General features: G+C 36.0%; 1 protein-coding gene across 1 annotated transcript in view; it reads left to right on the plus strand.

Annotated features, from left to right (window-relative positions):
* COL14A1 (collagen type XIV alpha 1 chain) overlaps positions 1–23,856 on the plus strand; it is a 274,304-nt gene that overhangs the window by 23,588 nt on the left and 226,860 nt on the right. Inside the window, exons 4-6 of the mRNA XM_044684203.1 lie at positions 1,965–2,083; positions 7,360–7,503; positions 13,060–13,146. Coding sequence (XP_044540138.1) covers positions 1,965–2,083; positions 7,360–7,503; positions 13,060–13,146 — 350 coding nt within the window. The remainder of the gene's footprint in view (positions 1–1,964; positions 2,084–7,359; positions 7,504–13,059; positions 13,147–23,856) is intronic.

Below are 23,856 nucleotides of genomic sequence, written 5' to 3' on the forward strand. Positions count from 1 at the left end.
CATTCTGATGAGCTTTTGCAGTTTTCTGAGTATTATCATCTAGGAAGATTATAGTCCTAGTTTATAGTTAGATTATGATATATTTTATTATTTATATATTTATTTTAATATGATGATCCATAATATTATCATTATTCATTTTGTCCCACTGCTAAGTAAATAGTATAATAAGGGGGTAACACAGGGTGATAATTAGGGGAACTGATGGTCCCAGTGAGTCTCCTGGGCCAGGGAACCTACAACTATAGTATTTGTTGATTTGAGACAGCCAGGGATGTGTGGGCCTGAGCTGAGATGTCCAGGCAGTCTCCCTGCTATCTATAGGCTCCTTTAAGGTGAGGAGTGTGGAGCCCCCTCCCTGCTGAAGTGAATGCGGTGACCAACAGGAAGTGAAGTTGTCTCACTTCCTGAATAAAATGGATGCCTGTCCAATGCTCTCTCTGAAGTCAGGTGGCTGCTATCTCCCCTTTCCACAGCCCCTTAGCCCTGAAAGATGTTATAAATGACTATAGAAGCTCTCAGTACCAGGCTAAGGGTTTATTTAATATGAGGGGAAACTGAGGGAAGAGGGCTAGGGTCTGGAGAAGCTGTTGCTAAGGGTAACTGGCCAGTAATGGCAGAGGGCCTCAGAAGGTAAGATCAGGCTGAGGGAACCAGCCCCTCAGCCAAGGATAATTTCCACTGCCCTGATGTTAAGTGGTCCACTAGCTAGACAGATGAGGTTGATGATTTGGTTTAGGGGTGTCCTTGGCTAGGCTAACCTAACAAATTCCTTCCCATGTTCCACAACCCACCAACCACACCTCCTGGAGTCCCAAGGGGAAGTCCAGGGAGTAGCTGGATGTCTGGGTGAGGTCAAGGAAATCAGAACCCCCAGGTTGGTTCTCCAGGGGTATTTATAGTCCCAGCTCCAACAGTCAGGTCTTGAGACTGGCACTTGCTAGGCCAAAGTTCCATTCCCCTAACTGCCAGGATTGCCTCGGGTGATTTTGCAAATGCAAGAGATCTTGCATCAATCCTGCATTACAATAATAATGTTTAAGATGTGTCATGATGTGATAGCTACTTGTATAAATATCACACATTTTGCAAATACCTTATATTATGAATAGCATTTGTAAAAACAAAAATGCATTTGTGGGAGCCTAAGAACTAGAGTGTGGAATAAGGGATATCTATTTTGTATCAACAGGGTTTACCTCTAGGACATAGAGAGAGTAGAAGTGTAACTGTATAGGTGGTCTATCTGTGAACCTAGACCTGCCAGGGCAAGGGCAGGTTGGAATAAGTGAGCCAATCTAAAGAGTGAGTAGGTGTTGACACCCCTAGGTGAGAAGTGTTGAAGCTCCTACTCAGGGTGGGTGGCTACCTCACATCACCTATCTATACTGATTGCATTAAACTTATATTCTCAATATAAGATTTAGGGTAAAATGGAAACTTTACAGAGTAACTCACAGCAAGACTATAATCACATAGTCCCATTTATGGATACTCAGGTCTTAACTGCAAGTTACCCACCCCTTACCTAGCCTTTACATTTTTATGTACCTAAAAATGGTTTCTACAGTTTCATTATTGCAAAATTTCTGCAGATGGTCTTGGTTTTAATGTAACATGTGATAAAATCTTTGACTCAATTCAGCAAGAGAAATCTATCCCCATAAGTCAACAAAAGAAGATTTGGCTTGATCCCCTTTGCTTATTAATCTAGACACTGCCCTCCAACTCATTTGTCTGTTTGCTTTTTGTTGTATGTCTTCAGGGAAAATCATGTAGCTCTAGGTTTAATGTTACTTTGGCAAATTAACAAGTTGATAAAGTTAATACTTTAACTCACATTTTTGGGTGTGCTGTCATATGCTCTGTGTGTAAAAGTGTCAGCTTTGCTCTACCTTTTCAATAAAAAGAAAAATTATATATCTCAATGTGTTCTCTAAAAGATTTTGTTATTGTTTTTTTACAGTGGCTCCACCAACAAGATTAAGATATAACATATTATCTCATGACAGTATTCAGATCCAATGGAAAGCTCCCAAAGGGAAATTTAGTGGATACAAACTTCTTGTAACTCCAACTTCAGGTAAAAAACAAACAAACAAACAAACCCTCAAATAGTGAATAAGAAAATTTTTTCATGTAAGGAATTGAAAATATTACTTTAAAATGAGCTCAAGTGTTTTTATCCTCCAAGCTTGAAAATCTTTTTCTCCAGTGAGGATAATAATTTCTCCTAGAGTTAAGAGAGTCTTTTATGGCCCATTACGATTGATAATGTTTTGATAATTCTCTTTGCGCCAGATTTCCAATCTAGTTAGAATTCTCTTGGCCTACAGAGTGTGTGACAGGAAGAATTTTTGGCCAACTGAAATGGGAAACACACAGTTCAGTTACTACATTCATAGACCACCTGCATAGCTGGCCGGATAGAAAGCAGTGGGCCACCTGAACTCTCTGGGAGACTGGTTGCCAACCCAAGGCTGGTGTGGGCTGGGTGGTATCAAGGTGGGAGGTGAGAGGGAAGGACTTTCTTTGTTCTTAGTATTAAGTGTCATATATAGATTTCATTTCAAGTTGAAATTCCTGTTACCAAATAATTTTTTCTGACAAAACTAAGGTTTGTTAAGAGCTCAAATGTTACATTTCTATCACTGTGTCCAAATGAAATTTTGGTAATAGTAGTAGTTATTTACATAGTGAATTAATGTAGTTGTTTTGGGTTTTTTTTTTTTGAGATTTAGTGAGAGAACACCTTATAAAGAACTCTGATACAAGCAGTGACATGTAAAAATGATGAACTATATATTGGGTAAAAGATGTATATGTTTATGTTTGTGTTTTTTATATATGTGGATATTATATGTACGTTATGCATTATATATGCATGTGGGTAGGGAGGGATGTGTGTATATGTATATTTGTGTATGTATAGGCACATACCCATATTTCCTTAGTAGGGATAAAGAAGAGAGAGTAACATAATAAAAAGAAGCAAAGTGATATCTATATGACATCAGTAGATTATCTAAGAATGGAGTCTCACTCTAAGGAAGTATTTTCCTCAAATGTGTATCTCTTTGCTTTGTGTTTTCTTCATATGATCCTGTTTTGACAAGAGGTGGTAGGAAGAGCCTGATGTGACTAGGCTTTTCCCTCCAACTATTAATCCATAAAACTGAAATATTCCCAACTGCAAGGGGGTTGTTTATCGAATAATAATCTAATTATCACACAACTCTGCCACTTACTGAATGATGTCAGGGCATCACATGCTTGGTTGGACATAGAGAGACATACTTTTCTCACTCAATGGATTTAGATTGTGACAGAACAATCATAAAGGGCATGTAGTTAATTGCCCTTATCTGTCTTTTCCTTCCAATTTAGTAACTTAAAAGAGCAACAGTAGTTTGCAGAAATTAGGCTTAGATCAGTACCTTATACCATGTATCACAATAAATTCCAAGTGTATATGCAGTCTGAATAATAAGGGCATTCCTTTAAAAACAAAAGAAGAGAATCAGATCAAGTACCTTTCACAGATATTTCTTGGGGAGAGTTCTTAAGCAAACAAGGAATAGAGCTGATCACAAAGGATAAAATTGTTAATTCTTCATGGTAATTGTTATTTTTCAATAAAAGATAAATTTTTATCTTTCATGATTTTTATTTTTCATGATTATGTGAAAATTTAAAAGCTTTTATTTGAAAAAATAAATGTGACTATGATAAGAAAGGAAGCTATTGATGGGGATCATTTTATGAGATATCTCAGATAAAGGTCTCATATTCAAGATATCTAGGGAACAAATATAAATACATAAGATCTAGATTCAATGTCTGATAGATTCATACAAACAGTTTTCAAAAGAATTGCAAACTATTAACAACCTTATGAAGCACAACTACCAATTTCTAGTCAAAGTAACTCTGAGATTTCAATCTAGATCCTGTAAATTAGCAAAGATGACAAAAGAAAAATGGATGTAATCAATATTGGAGATTCTGTCAGATGGGTAAATATATGACCTATGAATTGTTCCAACCATTCTAGAAAGCAGTTTGGAATTACTAAATTGTTTTTAAACAAAATCTTCATCCCTAAACACCATCAGCTCAGTACAACATAGAAATACATTTCCTTATAAGAAAAGGAGATGACAAACGCTCTGCCAGCAATTTAATGCTGAATGGAAAGAATTTTTTTTATTAGTCTCAAAACCAAAGTGGAGTATAGACAAAAAAATAATATTCCACACTAAGAAAGTTACTAAAATATCAATTCCATTCAATCTAGAAATGCTACTGCTAGTGCCAAAGAGGTCAAAAGTATAAAGGCCCCACATACACCAAAATATTGATAGCAGTATTTGTTATCGTAGAGAAGAACTTAAAGTAGAAAGAAGCCTACCAATTGGGGATTATGTAATTATAATAACATAATTTTTAGTTTTTAAACTATCAGAATGGATAAATCATCAATTAATCTAATCGAAAATAGGAAAATTAAATTATTAAGATCAAAAAAGGAATTTTTAGTGAAGAAACTCCCTCATGAGATGCAGATCAACAACTCACCAATAACAGAGTTTTGGAGAATTGACTTAAGCACTGATAAGTTATGGCACTTGTTCATGATCATATAGTTAAATAATATTATTATGTTGTATATGTAATATATAATATACAAGTGATAAAGTTGGCAGTATCTCAGAATTAGGGACTAATAGCTGAAGGGAAAAACCAAGCCACATCATGCTTTTCCTACCACCTCTTGAAAAGTAGGATCATGAGGGGGGAAAACCAAAGTAGAGATATACATTTGAGGAAAATAACTAGAATAAGATTCTATTCTTAGATAATCTCCTGATGCCATATAGATAAAAAGTATTATTAAAGATGAATATACTAGAATATTACTGTGCATTTAAAAAATTTAGATTTCAGAAGTTTTTAGAACTGATGAAAAATGAAATAAATACAACTGGGAAAATAATAAACATGATGACAATAATTACGAAAATCAAAACACCATGAAATTATAATGATTAAGTTTAAATTTGAAGAATAGTCAGTAGAGTATATTTTCTTTCTTTCTTTTTGGAGTTGGAGGACTTGATAGGGAATATTGTATTTACTATCAGATTGAACTGAAGTGTTGCTTAGTTTTGCTGAAATGCTTTTAAGTGGTTATTATTGTAATTTTATTATTTTTTAAAACAAAGGATAGCTTGTTGGGTAAGGAAGAGGGGAGGGATATATTTAGAAGTTAAGATGACAAAAAAAATTTAAAATGCAGTAAAGTCATAGTAGATAATGTGCTGGTCTTGGAGTCAGGAAAATCTCTGACACGTGTGAATACATTCTCTTTTAGCCTCAGGCAACTCTATAAGACTCTAAATTATAGATAGATTATCATAAGCACCAGTGCAGATTATGCTTCCTATGAAATTACAGACCCTTCTTGTTGTATTAATGAGGCATGATAAAATATCTCTATGGCTATGTCAGAATATCTTCAATGTAAGGCAATATCAAGTTCTGACCCTATAACTGACAATTTCCTGTTTTCTGTTCTACTGCTATCTTTCCATGGTAGAAAGTATTTACTCCCAAAACAAATATGAAGGAAGAAATCTAGAAAACTAGAAGAGAACTAGATAAACTTAAAAGACTATATAATTATAGACAAAACTAAGAGCTTGTTTTTTTGAAGACTACCAGAATGGGTAAACCATCAGTTTAATCCAGTCTCTAGCTCACTCACTGATGCTAGACTTCCTGCAGATACTCAGCCTGTTTTAGCCCTATCGTATCTTAGAATACATTGAGTACAAGTGAATACATCAGTCTCGATGCCTTGTAACAGGTCAAAAATTGCAACGTTTGGCTGCTATTTCACTTTTAAGTAGCCAGGCCACAGAAAGCATCTCTTCTGCTGTTTTTTTTAAGGTCTTGTGCCAGGGAGAGGATTGAAGGTATTTAAATTGTTCCACGAATGAGGATGTTTTGGCTTACTTCAGAGGTACTAAACAAGAATGACAGCATGGAATATTCATTTTTTTGTCTAGACTCCACTTCAGTTTTAAGAATAATAAAAAAATTCTTTCCATTCAGAATTAAATTACTGGTAGAGTGCTGTCTTCTCTTTTTATAAGGAATTTTTTTCCTAGAGTGTGCTGAGCTGATGGTGTTTGAGGATGAAAGATTTTGTATAGAAACAGGCTTCATTTCATCCTCATTGTCTAGATCGTTTTGGGCAATTCTATTCTTCTACCCTATTTGTTGAATGAGCCTTATAATATTTACACTACCTGCTTTTACACTGGGAAGCTCAGTGGCACAGTGAATAGCACCAAGTCTGGAGTCAGGAAGACCTGAGCTCAAATCTGATCTCAGACTTACTAGTTGTATAACCCTGGGCAAGTTGCTTAACCCTGTTTGTCCTTAGCTTTGTCTGTAAAATGAGCTGGAGAAGGAAATGATAAAATCTCTCCAAGAAAACTCCAAATGGGACCCTGAAGAGCCTGAAATGACTGAAGAATAACCACCTCACACAGTATTGTGAGGAAAAAACAAAATAGTGACAACAGATATTTAGAGAGCTCTTTAGTTGATTTCCTCACAAGAGCCCTTTGAATTTAACATTATGCCTATTTTACTGCTGAGGAAATAGGCTCTGAGAATTTATTCATTTTTATTATACTTAGTAGTAATCCTAAATTCTATAAAGTATTATAAAAAAACACCCTACATTCTGTTTTAGAATCAATAGTGTATATTAGTTCTAAGGCAGAAGAGCAGTAAGGGCTAGGCAATGGGATTTGAGTGACTTGCCTAAGGTCACACAGCTCTATAGTGTTTGAACCCAAATTTGAAGCCAGTATTCCCCATCTCTGTAGGCTTGGTTCTCAATCCACTTAGTTGCCCTCTTATACAGTATTTTGTTTTCCGACATAACAGCAACATAAGGCCTTCTTCATAAGCTTTTTTGTAGATAGATAATCCATTTTACATATGAGGAAACAGCCTCAAAGTTTGCCTGTGGCCATATAGTTAGTAAATAAATATTATAGCTTGGATTTGAACCCAGAATTCCTTACTCTAAGTTCATTGCTTTGTTTTGCAACATGGTTTCTCAGACTTGATCTTGTGTCAGGTCCATCATAACCATAAAGGAGAATATAAATATGTGCTATTAATATAAACATAGGTCAAATTCAATGTGATGTTTGATTAATTATTCAAATGTTTTTTTAAAAAGTTTATTATTTAAAATCTTGGGTGTCCATATGTTATCTAACAAAATTCTTTTAACATTTAATCTTCAATAGTATACATCTTTCTGTTTCTTTCTAGGTGGAAAAACCAACCAACTGACTCTTCAGAATACTGCAAATAAAGCCATCATTCAAGGTCTTATACCAGACCAGAATTATGCAGTACAACTTATTGCATTTGATAAAGACAAAGAAAGTAAACCTGCCCAAGGCCAATTCAGAAGTATGTATTTATCCATCATTAACAATTGCTTTAGAATTCTGCCTTATATTCTACCCTGGCATAGGGACTAGGATTCCTTTCTTCATTTCTTTATTGCCATTCATTCAAGGCAATGAAGAAACAAGAGAAAGAACTTGGAAAATCTATGTCATTCTACTTAATTGATAAAATAGAGGACTTTAAATTTGAAATGAAAGGCTTTCCAAAACCTCTCAGAGGGGTTTGGGATTTGTGAGTGCTATAATTATGTTTTCATTGTTCTTTACTCTGATTTCTCTTCTCTTGAATGGAGAAAGAAAGGATAAGGTTCCTTTATAGTGGCACATCTCCTATTCTTTAATGACCATCAAATGGTCAGGTGACCTTCAGCCAGTCTAATGCTCTTAGGTTGCATCTCAGGTAGACACCACATATTCAATGCCTTTCAGCATATGAGGATTTTCTAGGACCTGTGTTTTGCCAGCATAGCCTTTCAGAGCTCAGCGATGCCACGATGAGGCAGCTTCCAGCACACTGAGTGATTCTTTAGGGCAAATTTAGAGGAGGATAGAGACATGAGCCACACCAGATGGGCAGACACAGATGCATTGTGCTCTGCATGATAGGGAATTCCCTTAGAAGGAATCACACAGTAATGAGGTCACATACCCACTGGAGTATAATTATTGTTATGATATTTATGAATTAATGATAGCATCCCATTGAGTTTGTTAATAATATGCCCTGTTGAATTCCTTGACAAAGAAGATTGATTGATCTACCAGCCAGCAGAACATGCGACTATTTTAAAAGGTACATTCTTTTCAGACTCAAAATGTCTGAAATGTCTGAAACCATTCCTTCCCCACCCCTTCAAAATAAATCTGGCTTCTGTCTCATTTTTGTTAGCTTTCAATTTCACTTAAAAATAAAAAAGCTCTTGACAGAGTGCTGGAATTGAGGCAAAAGCACTTTCTTAAATAGATGGTGAGAAGCAGGGAAGTAGGTTAAGATTGATGATTAGTTAATAGGCAATCTAAAGGTAAGTCTATGAGCCAGTCCTCTATGAAACTCTTAGATCAACTTTGAAACATCTTAGTGACTGGGCAGTCCAAGGGGCCATGATTAGCATTAAAACTTTTTCCAAATGGAGACTTGTTCAGAGTACTTAACAGAAGCACAAGTTGTTTTCAGCTTTCTCTGCTAAGCTGGAAAAATCAAGGAGCAAATGTCCAAAGTGAATAATTAGATAAATTATTTTTAAGTGTGCTATTTTGTTAGCTGTAACATATTTTTGTTGGCCAACATGAAATATTAGTTTACCCAAATAACAACTTTCAATAATGAAAGAAAAACAAGTTTGTTTAGAAAGTTTTCTTTTCCTTTTTGCATTTCAATACTCTTTTTTTTTCTCAGCAAGATATTGCCATAGTCTGTCACCAGTTTCCTGAGAAATCTTAATGGCCGAACCAAGGAAAACAAGGATAAGAATCACAGAATTGCAGAAAAGGGAGGAAACTCTTAAGGCCACTGGTCCAACTCTTACTTAAAGTATATATCCTATCGACAACATCCTTGACATTTAATTATCCAGCCTCCCCTTGAAGACCTCCCATTAAGCAAGGGGAGCTCACTAGCCCCTACTGACAATCTATTTCATTTGTGGATAGCTTTAATTAACAGAATCTATCTTCCCCCTCATGTTGATTTGAAATCTACTTTCATGTAATGGCCATCCACTGACCCTAGTTTTGAGATGACTGAGGAAGAGAATATATAGAAAGGAGAACACCAAGGACAGATATTTATGGAATACCCATATTCAAAGGATAAATAAAATAGTTTTACAAGAGTCCTATAGGCAGTTAGAGTCAAAACTTTTATCTAAATCCAAGTCTGCTAACTCCAAAACCATTCCATTGATTGTTTTACTACAACATGATTGCAACCATGATTGTGTGTGTGTGCATGTATTGTAAGTTAAGTTTTGCAGGATTTGCAAGAAGCCATGTCTGGGGGCAGAGCTGCCAGTTGGACACTTGGAATCTTGGGAGATTCCTGATGCCATGCCAGGGTATGAGACCAATCATCAGTTGGGCTGTGCCCTATATAAGGGAGAGAGAGAGACTGAACCAGTGACTCATTCTGGAGCTGGGGACAAACCTTTCTCTCCTTGATTTGTTAATCAAGCCAAGAATCAACCAGCATACCTGAAAGTTACAGGATTACTACTGAGCTTTAGGGCCAATTAACACCATTCAACAAATTACTACAGAAGATTTATCCATCTAATTATCTTCAGTCAAGCTGCCATCTAATCCGTCTATAGCAGTGATTCCCAAAGTGGGTGCCACCGCCCCCTGGTGGGTGCTACAGCAATCCAGGGGAGCAGTGATGGCCACAGGTGCATTTGGGGGCAGTGAATAACTGTAAGGGGGTGGTAATAGTATGTGGCAGGGGGTGCTAAGTAATATTTTTTCTGGAAAGGGGGCGATAGGCGAAAAAAGTTTGGGAACCATACTGGTCTATAGGCAGGCAGTGTCCACCAAAGCAGGCCAAGCAGGTCAGTGTGCCTGGCTGGCCCAGCTCAGCCTTCAACATTCTGAAGCTGTTAGATTATGTACTTTGAGCTAAGATTAGATTTCATTTAGGGATTCCTAAAACCCTCTTCCCTTCCCTCAGTTTCCCTTGTTATTTGATTATATCAAGTAAAATCCTAGTTATAAAACTCAAACCAGCTACTGACCTTTTGTTGGTTGGCCTGGCAACAAGGCAGCCTCAAAGGAGTTCTAGGGGAAGTTGAAGGGACAGGGAGGTGTCCAGCTTTACTGTCTGAAGCTGTGATTAATTACCATCATCAATTTTAGTAGTCAGATGTGTTATTGACCATCATTAATACTCTAATAATGCTGATACAGTTATCATCAGTTAACCATCGATTGATACCAGGAGGATAGTCTTCCTGAGGAACCATACTGTGATTGGTTGAGGGGATTCCAAAGGAAGTTTAGTTATATCATCTGACTTCCTGTTGATACCAAAAGAAGGCTTAAAACTCCTCTAACATCAGGGGCTTTTTGCTTTACTCCTCCAAGCAAATATATCATTTCTATTGATTCCCTCAATGACCATAACAGTATATGTGTATGTTTATATACACATATATATATGAAAATATATATAGTGCATTTTAACCATAACCAATTTTTAAAAATTGAGGGAGTCAGAAAAAGAAGAGAAATAGGAGAAAGATAGTGATATTGTAATGTCACAGAATTCTCTAACCACACTTCTCTCATTCTTTACTGGTGAAGTTGATTTTCCAAACCTAGGTTTAAGACTGAGAAACAACATGCTAATACTGGATAAAGAAGTGGTCTCTGAGACAAGAAGTCATGGATTCAATTTTCACCTCTGATAATCAATGGATGGATGCACAAATCTAGGAAAGCCATTTAATCTCTTTAGTGCCACAGGAAATTCTCTAAAATTATAAATTGTAGAGTAAGGGATGATCTAGATTAGGAGTGGAAGTGTCTTCACTGGGTACTTCCTATCTCAATGAAATTACAGGTCTTATCCTCCCAGAAGTGTAGGATTACATTCATCCCTATTAAATTTCATCTTATTAGGTTCAGTTTCAAATTCTAGCCCAGGGAAGTCAAACTCAAATAGAACCAGGGGTCACTAAACCATACATAAGAATCCCTTCAGGCTACACAATGACTTGAAAAAACACATATTTATATTATCTTTTTTGTTGTATTTTTATTTATATTGTTAAATATTCCCCACTTACATTTTAATATGGTTCAGGGCACTCTTGGGAGTGTTGTGATTGACACAACTTAATTAAGTTAAGAGATAAGACAAAGGGGGACTTGAGATTTGATTATATCTACTGATTTTATCTAAGCTGAGATCATTGGGTACTTTAAGCTTTATTTTTCAGCCTAAGATAAAGGGTCAGTTTGGAACTTCTCCTGAAGGCAAGTTCCAAAGGCAAATTTGGGGGTTCCATAAAAGGAAGTTTTCAGTCCTCTTTTGCATTTGATCAGTTCTACTTTGTAAAGAGTTCTTTTCCTTAGTGAATTTTTGTACTTCTTTTTTCTAAAAGGTCAATTCTGTCTATAAAGAAGATTTTCTTTTTGGTACATTTTTGTATATCCTTTTCCATTTGCCAATTCTCCTCTTTAAAAAGTCCTTTTCTTCTTTGGATTTCTGTGCCTCTTTTGCCAATTGGCATTTTTTTTCAAGCTATTAATTTTTTCAGTATTTTTTTGTGCCTTTTTTACCAAGCTGTTGACACTTTTTCATGATTTTCCTGTATCACTCTCGTTTTTTTTCTCAAATTTTCTTCTCTCTCTCTTATTGATTTTTTAAAATCCTTTTTGAGCTCTTCTTTTAATTCTTTTTGGGCTTGAAAGCCATTGATATTTTTCTTGGAGGCTTTGGATACAGCAGTATAGACTTCTGAATCTGAGTCTGCCCTATCACCAAAATAATGTGGTTTTTTTTGTTGTTGTTGCTTGTTCATTTTCCTCAATTTTTCTTTTCTTTTCATTTAAAAAACTGTTCAAGTTGGGCTCAGTAACTGTTGTGAAGGGAGCACTGTTCCAAACATCAAGTTCTTTGTGTTGTTGCTTTCAAAGCTGACACTTGGGATCTATCTGCTTTCAATTCTTCTAAGGTGGTATGATGTAAGGAGAAGGGTATTTAATTTAATACTCTCTGGGCCTGTGCTCTGGTCTGTGAGTAACCTCAAGCACTCTTTTACCCCTTGGAACTGTGACCAGAATCCCCTGCTCTCCTTTGGCTGCAAGTGATGGTGGATGCTGGTACTTCTCCTCATTCTGCGACTGTGTACCAGGACTGAGACCTAGTTCTGCATATGGGCAATGTGACATTAGTCTTGTCTCCAGAGCCAGCAAAGGGGCGCCTGTAATCTCCTTCTGAGCAATTGTTCAACACCCTCTTACTCTCTATGGCTAAGAATTCCAGAAGTCTTGGCTGCTACTTCTGAGCAGCCCAATACCTGTTGTTTGGGTGGAGTCTGCTCTGGTGGTATCCTTTGTTGCACTAGATCCCTTGTTCTGGCCTTCTAAGTTGTTTCAGGCTGAAAAATTACTTCCCCTTATCTTTTGGTGGGTTATACTGCTCCAAATTTGTTTTGAGGTATTATATTAATGCTTTTTGTGATGTTCTACCAGTGCTTTTTGGAGGGAAATTTGGTAGAAATCAGATGGGTCCCTGTACCTTCTCTGCCATCTTGGCTCTGCTTCCCACCCCCTGACTTATAATTAGAAGGTCTTGAGTTTAAATTCTGCCTCATATACCCCTTTGTGTGACCCTCAGCAAGGCGCTTAACTGCTCTATGCCTTGGTCTCCTTATTTGTCAAATGGGGATAATAATAATGTTTACCTTACAGGGTTGTTGTGAAGATCAAATGAATTAACAGATGTAAAGTGCTTTGGAAATGAAACATTAGCTATTATTATTGTTATAATTATTATGCTTGGTACTTTTGATTATTCTTAAATATCAATGGCTAATACACTTATTCATTTTTCTTTTAGTTAAAGATTTGGAAAAAAGAAAAGAACCTAAGCCTAAAGAACCAAAGCCCAAAGGCAATGGAAGTAAACCATCTCTACCAACAGAAGGTTAGTTGTCTTTTGGCTATGCTATTTATTGGAGTATTCATATCTCTCTCAGTTTATTTGCTTCACTAAAGTTTCTCCTTTCACCATAGCCACTGGTTGCCATCTTAGTGGTTACAAGTACTCTTTTTCCTAACATCAACATTTGAAAAACTTCCCTTTATTTTGTAACTGTAAAGGTTTGGGAGAAAAATAAAGGTCTAAATTCCATAATTGTGAAAGCACATTTAAGCCTTCATGTGCAGATAAACTTATTTATAGAAGCAGAAAAAGCAATAATCAATTAACAAACATTTATTAAATATCTACTATATGCCATGTGTATGCTAGGTGTGGAGGATATAAAGATAAAAAATGAAATGGTCACTGAGTTCAAGGACTTCACATTCCTGGATCAAAAAAAAAATTACCTGTACTATCTGGATAACCCAGCAATTGTCCTAATTCTTTTATTCTGAATTTTTTTTATATGGAAATCTATTTTGCTATTATCAACACACATTTATATAATGTTTTGAGATTTACAAAGTATATATTGATACATGTGATTGATAAAAAAATATAATTGTATGTTAAAAAAATATGTGTGTGAGGACCTGGGAGGAAAGGAAATAACTGGATTGTTCTCACTGCTTCCATGGTAAAGAATTATCTAGTTGATGCTGATTGATTTCTAAATAAGTATTGAACTTTTAACTATGGTATCTAGGGTTGAGTTTTGTGTTGCTACTAGCTGTGTGATTTAAAGAAGTCCTCTAACCTTTTTAGGCCTCCAGCTCAAGCTATAATTGTAGTCATCCAAAATCTTCTCTTCACATTTGGAGCTTACCTTGGTATATAATATGAAGTGTTTGTCTAAATTGAGTTCTTGCCAGACTGCTGTCCAGTTTTCTGAACAGTTTTTGTCAAACTGTCATTTGCTCAGTAATTGTGGAGCTTTGGGTTTATTGAATACTAGGCTACCAGTTTCATTTGTTTCTGAATGGTTTATACCTAATCCACTCCATGAGTCAATCTGTTTCTTACTCAGTACCAAAGTTTTGATTATCACTGCCCAATAATAGAGTTTTATATCTGGTACTGCTAAATGGACTTCTTTTCCACTTTTTTCATTATTAACATTGAGATTCTTGATTTTTTGTTCCTTGAGAAGAATTTGTTATTTTTTTTTCTGCCTGCATGAAGTAGTTTTCTGCCTGCTTTGGTTGTTTGCTTGGTATGGCACTGAATTGTAAATTAATTTAGGTAGTATTACATTTTTATTATATTGACTTGCCCTATTTATGAGCAGTGAATATTTCTTTAATTATTTAAATCTTTTCTTATTTCCATAAATAATGTATCATAGTTGGGTTCATATAGTTCCTGTGGGTATCTTTGTAAGTAGACTCCCAAGTGTTGTATATATTCTCTAGTTATTTCAAATGGAATTTTTCTATCTCTTCCTGTTGGGTTTTATCAGGAATATAAAAATGTTTATATGGACTTACTGTGATTCTGAAGCTCTGCTAGTTATCACTTATTTTAATTAATTTAAGTTGATTTTCTAGGGTTCTCTAAATTCGCCATCATTTTATGTGCAAAAAAGTAATTGTGTTTCTTCTTTACCTATTACCTTCACTTGTTTTTCAACATCTCATATCTCTACAATTCTCAAAGTTTATGAAATTACATTTAAATTCCCAAGCAAGCCTATTTCCATTAGACTGTGAGCTCTTTGAGAAGAGGGATCTTCTTTTGCCTTTTTTTTTGTACTCCCAGCACTTAGAACAGTGACTGGCACATAGTAGGCATTTAATAAATGTCTATTAGCTGACTGATATTTTTTGGAGATCCTTCTAAAAATCCAAATTCCAAGCTACCCCTTCCTGTCCATCCTGTGTGAGTCTAGCTCATGTATTCCCAAAAGCTTGCCATAGGGGGTCCACCTATTGTTCTGGAGGCTTTCTTTTCCCTCTCCCAACATCATAAGGGTAACAAAATAACATTGTTGCCATCTATTCCCCATTTTGTCCCCAATCAATCTTTCTGCATGATCAGTCCCTCTTTTCCTCTTCCTAACACCATTTTCTTGATCAGATCCTTTACTGCTATTTTTCTTTGGAGTCCTTGCTGATTATATTCTACAGCTTGTTTACACGCACCCATTGCCATCTGTGTGATAATTCATTCTTAGTTCTTCATAGGCAGGAGTGTCCTCTATCTCACCACTATAAAGCAACAACTTTACAACATGGAAAACACAAAATTTTGCTTTCATGGCAAGCTTGAAAAAAGGAAAAACAAAAACAAAACTTTACCCTTTTCAAAGCACTAGTGTAATAACAGCTAAAGTACTGTTACCATAAGCAAGGAGAATATTTGGAGTCTTTGCCTCTTGCCTACAGTATGAACATTTAAAAATATAATATGGTAATCATCATTCAGTCAATCAATATTTATTAAGCACTCACTATGTGTTAGGTACTGTGCTAGGTGCTAAGAGATATGAAAAGAGGCAAAGAATAGTCTCTGTCCTCAAGGAGCTTAAAATCTAATGAGGGGAGACAATCTGCAAACAAACATATACAAAGCAAGATATCTACAGGGTAAATAGGAAATAACTAATAATGGGAAGGTACTAGAATTAAGATCAGTTGAGAAAGGCTTTCAGCAAAAGATAGGATTTTAGCTGAGACTTAACAGAAGCCAGGGACATCAGTAGGTAGAACAAAGGTGGAAAAAAAAAGATGCCTAGAGTCAAGAGATGGAGTGTCTTGTTTGTGGAACAGTAAGTCATTTAGTCATTAAGTATTTTGGGGGGTAAATGAGCTGTCCAGAGGAGAATAGTACCTCTGGTGTGAGGGATTGGTGAGCCCTTTACAAGAGTTTCTTTCCTCTTTTGCTGTCCACCTGCCACCCAGCTCTCACCAACAACTCCAAGATACTATATCATATTCAGTGGGCACACCTAACTTGGCAGATGGGTAACCTGGGTTGAGAGCAACTGACAAGCCTCAAACCCATTGGTGAGTTAGGGAAGTGGAGCTTGGTTAGACATCAAAGAAGCCAAGGTCATCTGTTGCATGTGGAGCCATCACCAATCATCTTAACTTTTGTCTTGCCACTGGCCTTCCATGACTATAGAAAGAGTAAGGCCAAAGACTTTATACAACTCAGCCTCTCAAATTCAATTTATGTATGAGTCAGAAGACATCACCAGTGATATCATTTTGGTCTCTTCCATTATGAAGGACAACAACCAACTAATCAAGAATTTATTAAATGTGCCAGTCAGGCACCGTGGTAAGCACTGAGGAACAAAGAAAAGCAAAAGATAATCCCTGCACTCAAGGAACTTAAGTCTAATGGGGACAGATCTACTTGAGTATTTAAATATTATTTCATAGAATCAATTAAAATATCACATCATAGAATCAAGAAGCATTGGAAAACAGGCCTTGCAAGAAGCAAAGAAGAAAAAAACCCACATTTTGTCCTTTACATTAAAAATGATCATGGAGTTATAGGATCTCAGAGTTAAAAGGGATTTTAGATCTTGTCCAACCTGTTTCTCATTATAAACCTTCTTTATACTATCCTCAAGAGGAAGTTACCTATCCTTTGCTCAAAGATGTCTAATAAGGGGAACCCACCATCCCCCAAAGACAATCCATTCCACTTTGGAACAACTCTAATTGTTTGGAAGTTTTTCTTTATTTTGTGTACAAATCTTCCTCTTTGAATTATTCTTAGTTCTACCTCTGGATCAAAGCTAACATTTTTTTCTCTCATCTTCAAAACAAAAGGCCTCCATATACTTGAAGAAAACTACTATGTCATCTCTAAATCTGTCTTTTTGTCATTATCTCCATTCATTTCCAATTAAAATGTGATATGCTTTATTCTGCAGAAGAAAAATTTTATCCTTTTTTCCTAAACACTTTTACTTTTCAAATGCTATCAATATATTTCAAATAGATCTAATTATTATTCCTTCTGAGGGACCAAATATGAACATGCAAGATGAGTTTTAGAATTCTATATAATTTCAGTTAAAAGAAGTAGATTTCAGACAGTTTCCTTCCTACTAGTTACTTCATTGTTTTGTGAATTGTCATTCAGATGAAGTTTGCTGTTTAATAAAATCTGCTTTGAAATTGGGTTTCTGATACCTGATGTTGACTGCCTATATATCTGGACCTTTATCTATTGCTTATCAGACTTCCCGATTCTGTGTTCTACCTGCCTGTTGAGACTTCTACTTACTGACAATTACTGAATCTCCTTTACACAGGCTAGTATGCTGTTGGGAATATCCTCTGATTAATTGTTTTGCTCCGGTGGGTCTGTCTTATTCTATATCCCTGATTTGTCCCATCCTGCTTCACACTGAACCCTAGTTGTGATTATTATATTGGCTTACAATTTTAAAATGTGTTTGGCAGCCATTAATTTAATAAGGAAGATATTAATGATATTTAGAAGAGAGACATGGTTTTGGATGCTATAAGCCATGTGGAAAACAGATTTATAATATTATCTTTTGAGGCTAGAAAAGGAAACACGTTTCAATTTTGTGGCAGAGAAAAAAAATTAAGAGAAATCTTTCCCAGAATGTTAGCCATATGGAAAGGCTCGGGTGAATACAGATGATTTATATCTTGGGGCTTGCTTCCAAAGAAAGGGACAGCTTTTCATTTTCTCATCAGTGTCATGTTTAGTTTGAATGTCAAAATAAGGAAAGGGTGATACTGGTAGCAAAGATTGAAGACCTAGAGGGGAAGACCCTGGTTTCTATGATTACTTCTTTTGGCAATCAATAGAAAGACTCCAGCCTCATTCTGTAGAATCAACTGTTATCCATCTGAGAGGAAGTTAAGCCACCTTTCAAAGATGATAAAAGGGAAGGCCAGAGCTGACTGTGGGTGCTGATGCTTGCATTTCTCTTGTTTTGTTTTTCCATCCTCAATTTGTTGATGGGAGGTACCATTTGCATTGTTACTTGAAAGTCAATTTAGATTTGGTGGCTTCTTTTTATTTATCAAGTAGATCTTGTATTATCTGTTTATAAGTTGCATTGGATGATTAGATATAGTTATTTAGTATTAATGCTATAATGTAATATTTAAATATTAATTATTTGTTAGATACTATGTAATATTAACTGATTTATATAGCAGATTAAAGCTTGAAAAATGTTTTTCATTCATTATCTCATTTGTGCCTCTCATAAACTCTTGGGAGGTATGTAGGACAATTAAGATTAATCCCAATTTGCTGCTGATGAAGTTTAGATGCAGAGAGATTGGCTATGACCACATAGTTAATGTGGAAAGTGGAGTTTAAACTTAGTTCTTCCTGACTCCAGTTCCAGTACTTTCTCCAAAAGAGGATACAATTAAATTCATGATAAAAATTAGTGCCACTGAAACCTAGTATGGACACTTAGAGATCAGATCCACTAGGATTTGGTAGCTCCAGCTGTGGGGTTCTTAACCTTTTGAGTCATGGACTTCCTTATGGTAGTTGGGCAAAAATCTATGGACCCCTTCCCAGAATAATATTTTGAAATTCTTACAATAAAATATACCAAATTATAAAGGAAGCCATTCTGTTGAAATATGATTTGTAGGGCAGTTAGCAGCACCAGGCCTAGAGTCGAGAGGACATGGATTCAAATGTGGCCTTAGATATTTCCTAGCCTCCTCAAATGTGAATTTGTGAGTTGTCTGGAGGATGGATTGGAGAGGGAGAAGACAGACTTCAGGCAAGGAGAGGGGGCTATTGCAGTAATACAAATAGTATCTAAACTAGAGGAGTTGTGGCATGAGTGGAGAGAAGGGGCAAAGTGTGGACTTAGAATTGATAAGACTTTGAAACTGATTGTATACATTCACAAAAAATTCTTAACCCAGTTTCTATGAACTTTAAAAGAAATTGATAACTTCATTTCAATATAATTGGTTTCTTTTGTAATCTTATGTATCTTATTTTGTGCATTAATAACATTATCCTGAGAAGGGGTTCATAGCCTTTGCTAGACTACCAAAGGTGTTCAGGACACAAAAAAGATTAAGAATCCTTGATATAGTAGAAGAGTAAGAATGAAGAGTTGGAGATGAATCCAAAGCCCTTCTCTTCCTCTGTTTGATTTTTAAGACTCCTTTTCCTGGTCTTTTCTCTCTTATTTCCTTCCATATTGTGGGTGAAGGGAAAAAAAAAAGAGAAAAGCAAAGAAGCACTGGTACATAGCATGCTGCCTTGGGTAAATGCTCTGAACAGGCCTAATCATTTTGCAAAGTTATCAAGTGAACTTGTGTCACAGGCCTCCTTGGAGAGGAATTAAGAGGGGCTCACTATTTTTATTTTTCCCAGGGGGCCTTACCAATGTTTAATGCAACCCTTGTTTTAAAATCTCCATTTGCCCACCTAGAATTCTGTCATAATGATGTGTTAGCCTTGAGGTACATGCTGAACTATTTATGCCCTTAGCTCATGCCTATGGTCTAAATTATTTTTGTGTAAGATACCATCAAACTTATTCTCCTTTTTAAAAAAAGTTTGACCTTGATGGAAAGATCTAATATTCTTAGCTGAAGTTTCTGTGTCATTAAATAGTTGTAGAATCTTTTGCCAACTACTGTACATATTCAGTAATCCAAAGCAAAACAAACTTATGAATAAAAGAATTTGCCTTTGAGCATAATAAATATTTAGCCCAGTTGTTCCCGTGAATGGGTGGCCTTTATTGTCAAAAATGAATTTCCCTTTGTTGGTATTGTTTTGCCCTGGAATGTAGTGTTTCCATGGAAAAAGATCTTAGACTGATAAAAAAAAGTTACCCTGAATATCTTTCTAATTTCAGTAAATAAGATTATTTTCTTTCTTTTCTTTGTGAAAATCAGCCTATTAATTTTTTAATTTTAAAATTTTTACACTCTTTTATTATTCCAAATGCTTACAAAGCCAAACAATATGAGCATTTTCATATACAAAGAAAAAGAAGATAATTCACAAATGAAATAAAAAATCTGCTTAATTTACTTTTCTTCATATCCACATAATAAATCCCATCTACAAGTGCCCCAGTTCCTCTCCACTCTTTCTTCATCTCAAATGATATCTCCAGGGAGGCCATCATGTTCACATAAATTAAGTCTTTCATATTTACCTTTCTGTTCATTTTCAAGGTTTATTGTTCAAGCATTAGTTCCATGGCCTTTTATAATGTTCTCGTGGTTCTATTTCATTATCTTGTATAGTTCTTTCCATGTTTTAAAAAAATTAGCCTGTTTGTCATTTCTTATGTGTTCTATTAATTTTGAAGTGGGGTAACTCAGATAAATTAATTTTCTGAAACATTGAGAATAAGAATTCATTTTTGTTATCCCTTTGATTGGTTTTGTATTTTTTGTCTTTGAAATGTGGTTAAAAAGAAACTTAATTTTTTTAATAAAAAAAAAACAAACAAAACCTTATCTTCTGTCTTAGAATTAATACTATATATTGGCTCTAAGGCAGAAGAGTGGTAAGGGCTAGGCAGGGTCACACAGCTAGGAAGTGTCTGAGGCCAGATTTGAACCTAGGACCTCCTCTCTCTAGGCCTGTCTCTCAATCCACTGAGCCACCCAGCTGCCCCCGAAAGAAAACTTTAATAATAATTTCATAGTTGTTTTTTTCCCTTCAGGACAATTATTCCATTTTCTCAGCTATAGGGTCAAATCCTAGTGTCATAGTTGGTATAGAGAGAGACTTGGGTTCCAATCCTGCCTCTGATACTAAACTTCTAGAATTGAAGCTCTTTGAGGGCAATGGACTTTTTCATTTTCTCTTTGCATTCTTAGAACTTAGCAAAATGTCTTGATACGTAGTAGGCAGTTTAATAAATGCTTGTTGTATTGTTGAATTGAACATGGGCAAGTCACAACTAGTCTGTGCTTTAATTTTCTCATCTATAAAGTTGGGGAAATACTTGAAGTACCTACATCACACAATTGCTGTGAGGTTCTACTGAAATACTGTATAGAAAGTACCTTGTAAACTTTAAAATGCTATTTAAATGTTAGTTACTTTCCCTGCTCCTCTCATCCTCAGTGAACAATAAGCTTTTTGAAGGCGGGGACTGATTTATTTCTATTTCTTTATCTCCAGCACCTAGGACAGTGCCTTGCATATGGCAAGCACTGAAGAAATGCTTATTGGACTGTTTTGGATTAAGTGGTTGGTTATACTTAAAAGGACTACTAGATATTTGTAGAGATCCTGAAATCCTTTCTTGTGGTCATTTCTTCCGCTGATACAGGTCATGAATGCTCTAGGCTTATTTATTCCATTCAAGACTTGTCTGCCTCAGACTAGAATTTCTCCAAAGAGGATACATCTGATGTGCTAAAATTTTTCTCTTCCCTTAATTCTTTAAAGGTACCTTTCATTAATTGATTTTTAAAACATATTTGATTCAGGAAAAAAATGTAGACTTGAAGGCCCTTCTTACAGAAGTCTCTCTCATTCTCTCTCTCTCTCTCTCTCTCTCTCTCTCTCTCTCTCTCTCTCTCTCTCTTTCTAACTCACTCTCACTCTCTCTGGCTCTCTCTCTCTCACACACACACACACAAATCAAAATTGTGTATGACTCAGATATCCAAATAATAGAACATATATAACATTTTACTTTGCACTTTTCTATTGTACTTAATGGATACTGCTGTATATTATAGTTATCTATGCCTCTTATCTCACTACTAAAGTATAGATTGTGGCAGCAAGGTGGCTCAGTGGAGTCTTGACTGGTGTCAGGAAGACTCATCTTCTTCAGTTCAAATCTGACCTATACATTTTACTGGCTGGGCAAGTTACTTAGCTCTGTTTGTCTCAATTTCTTTATCTGAAAATGAGCTGGAGAAGGAAATGGCAAACCACTCCAGTATCTTTGCCAGGAAAACCCCAAATAGGATATTTCTCCTAATGTCTTGAACCTGGATTTGACAACATTATTGACTGTGCCAAATGTTGGTTGAATAAATGTCCATTGACATATGCTGACTGCCATTTATTAATATGGAAAATAAGTGTGGATGCTTATATGCTCATGTGAGGTGTTTCTTATTTTATCAAAGATATCCTATGTAGAATCCAAGTGAGATTCTCAAGCTGCTGCTCTTCATAGATAAGATCCCACCAATTGTACTGAGCCTTGGAACATTAACAGTCTCCTTAGAGAAAGACACAATAATTGGAAAGGAATCTACCTAAACATCCACACTGATAAAACAAAGTAAATTTTAAAAATCCAAATCGTTTAGACTGAAACTGAGTTAGTCTGTACATATCTTAGGTGGCACCACAGATTAACAATGATCAGAGACCAGAATTGGTTAGTAAAAATTGATCATGTTGAATGAAACACATGAAGAAAATTATATAGATCTCTCAATAATGCCATATTGTTCACTGCCATAAAAATTCATCTCCTGAATACCAATATTAATCCAATGATGCTATGTGTCTCAGAATTATGGGATAGTGCTATCTCAGACAGTGAGCAGCTAGGTAATATAATGCCTAGATCACTGGGCCTGGAGTCAGGAAAATTTGAGTTCAAATCTGGCCTCAGACACTAGTTGTGTGACTCTAGGCATATCAGTTTCTCATTTGTAAAATGGGGACACACTGGAGAAGGAAATGGTGAACCACTCAAGTATCCTTACCAAGGAAACCATAGTCAGACATGACTGAATGACTGAACAAGAACTGTCTCAGGAGCTTTAGAATTACACATGACCCAGAGGGGAATGGAAAGATGCATAGGTTATATAAATCAGCAAGTTGAAGCATGTTTCTAATGTTAATGAGTTCACAAAGTGTTGTAAATGACCTTGTTGAAGAAGTGTATGGAGTAGAAAAAAGAGATAGACTAGTCATAGACTCATAATGAGGAGTAGGATAGATAACCTTAGTACTATGTTGGTCTTCTTGAGATATTAGTTTAACTAGAGGAAAGCCTCCAGGTCATTTGGTGTGTTCTCCATAGAGGATTTGTTGGAAAGATATGGGCCACTGCTCAGACATAGAGAGGTTGTGATCTATATTGGTAAAAGGAATAGAGTTTGCTTTGGAAATCTTCAAAGGCTATAAATAGTAGCTACTAATGATACTTATTGATTAGTTGACTGTTACTTTCCTGGAAACCACCTAATAGAGTTCAAATAATATTATTCCCATTCTACGTAAATGAAAACAAGAACCAAAGCTCACTTGCTCATGAAAGTACTTTTTGGAGCTCATATTGAAGCCAAGTCATCTGATCTAGTTGAGATGGTAGGGATGAGAATAGAGATGACTCAGGCTAGTTGTGATTGGAGCAGAGGTTTTGCAATAGTCTAGAGCCATGTTGGTAAAGATGCGGCACTTGTGCCCTGGTGGCATGGAGGGTACTGCTCCATTCTGCCTTTCCACTGAGCCTGAAGACATTTTTGCATGCCCTGCCCCTCTGTTTAGCAGACCAATGGGAGTACTTCCTCCCTCCACTCTCTGGGGTAACTGGGGGGGGTGGGGTGGGACTCACAGGCAACTTGAAGGTGCAGTTTGGGAACCTGATCTCTAAAAGGTTCACCAACACATCTAGAGGATGGCTCTGGGGTCAATCATCCTCTAGGTTGGCATTTTTGCACATCACACGAAAGGTATTGGAAGGAAGGTAATAGAATAATGTGGCTGAACCAAGAGTGTAAG

This window comes from Gracilinanus agilis, chromosome 1 (assembly GCF_016433145.1).
Source record: "Gracilinanus agilis isolate LMUSP501 chromosome 1, AgileGrace, whole genome shotgun sequence".
In the NCBI taxonomy this organism is placed as follows: Eukaryota; Metazoa; Chordata; class Mammalia; order Didelphimorphia; family Didelphidae; genus Gracilinanus; species Gracilinanus agilis.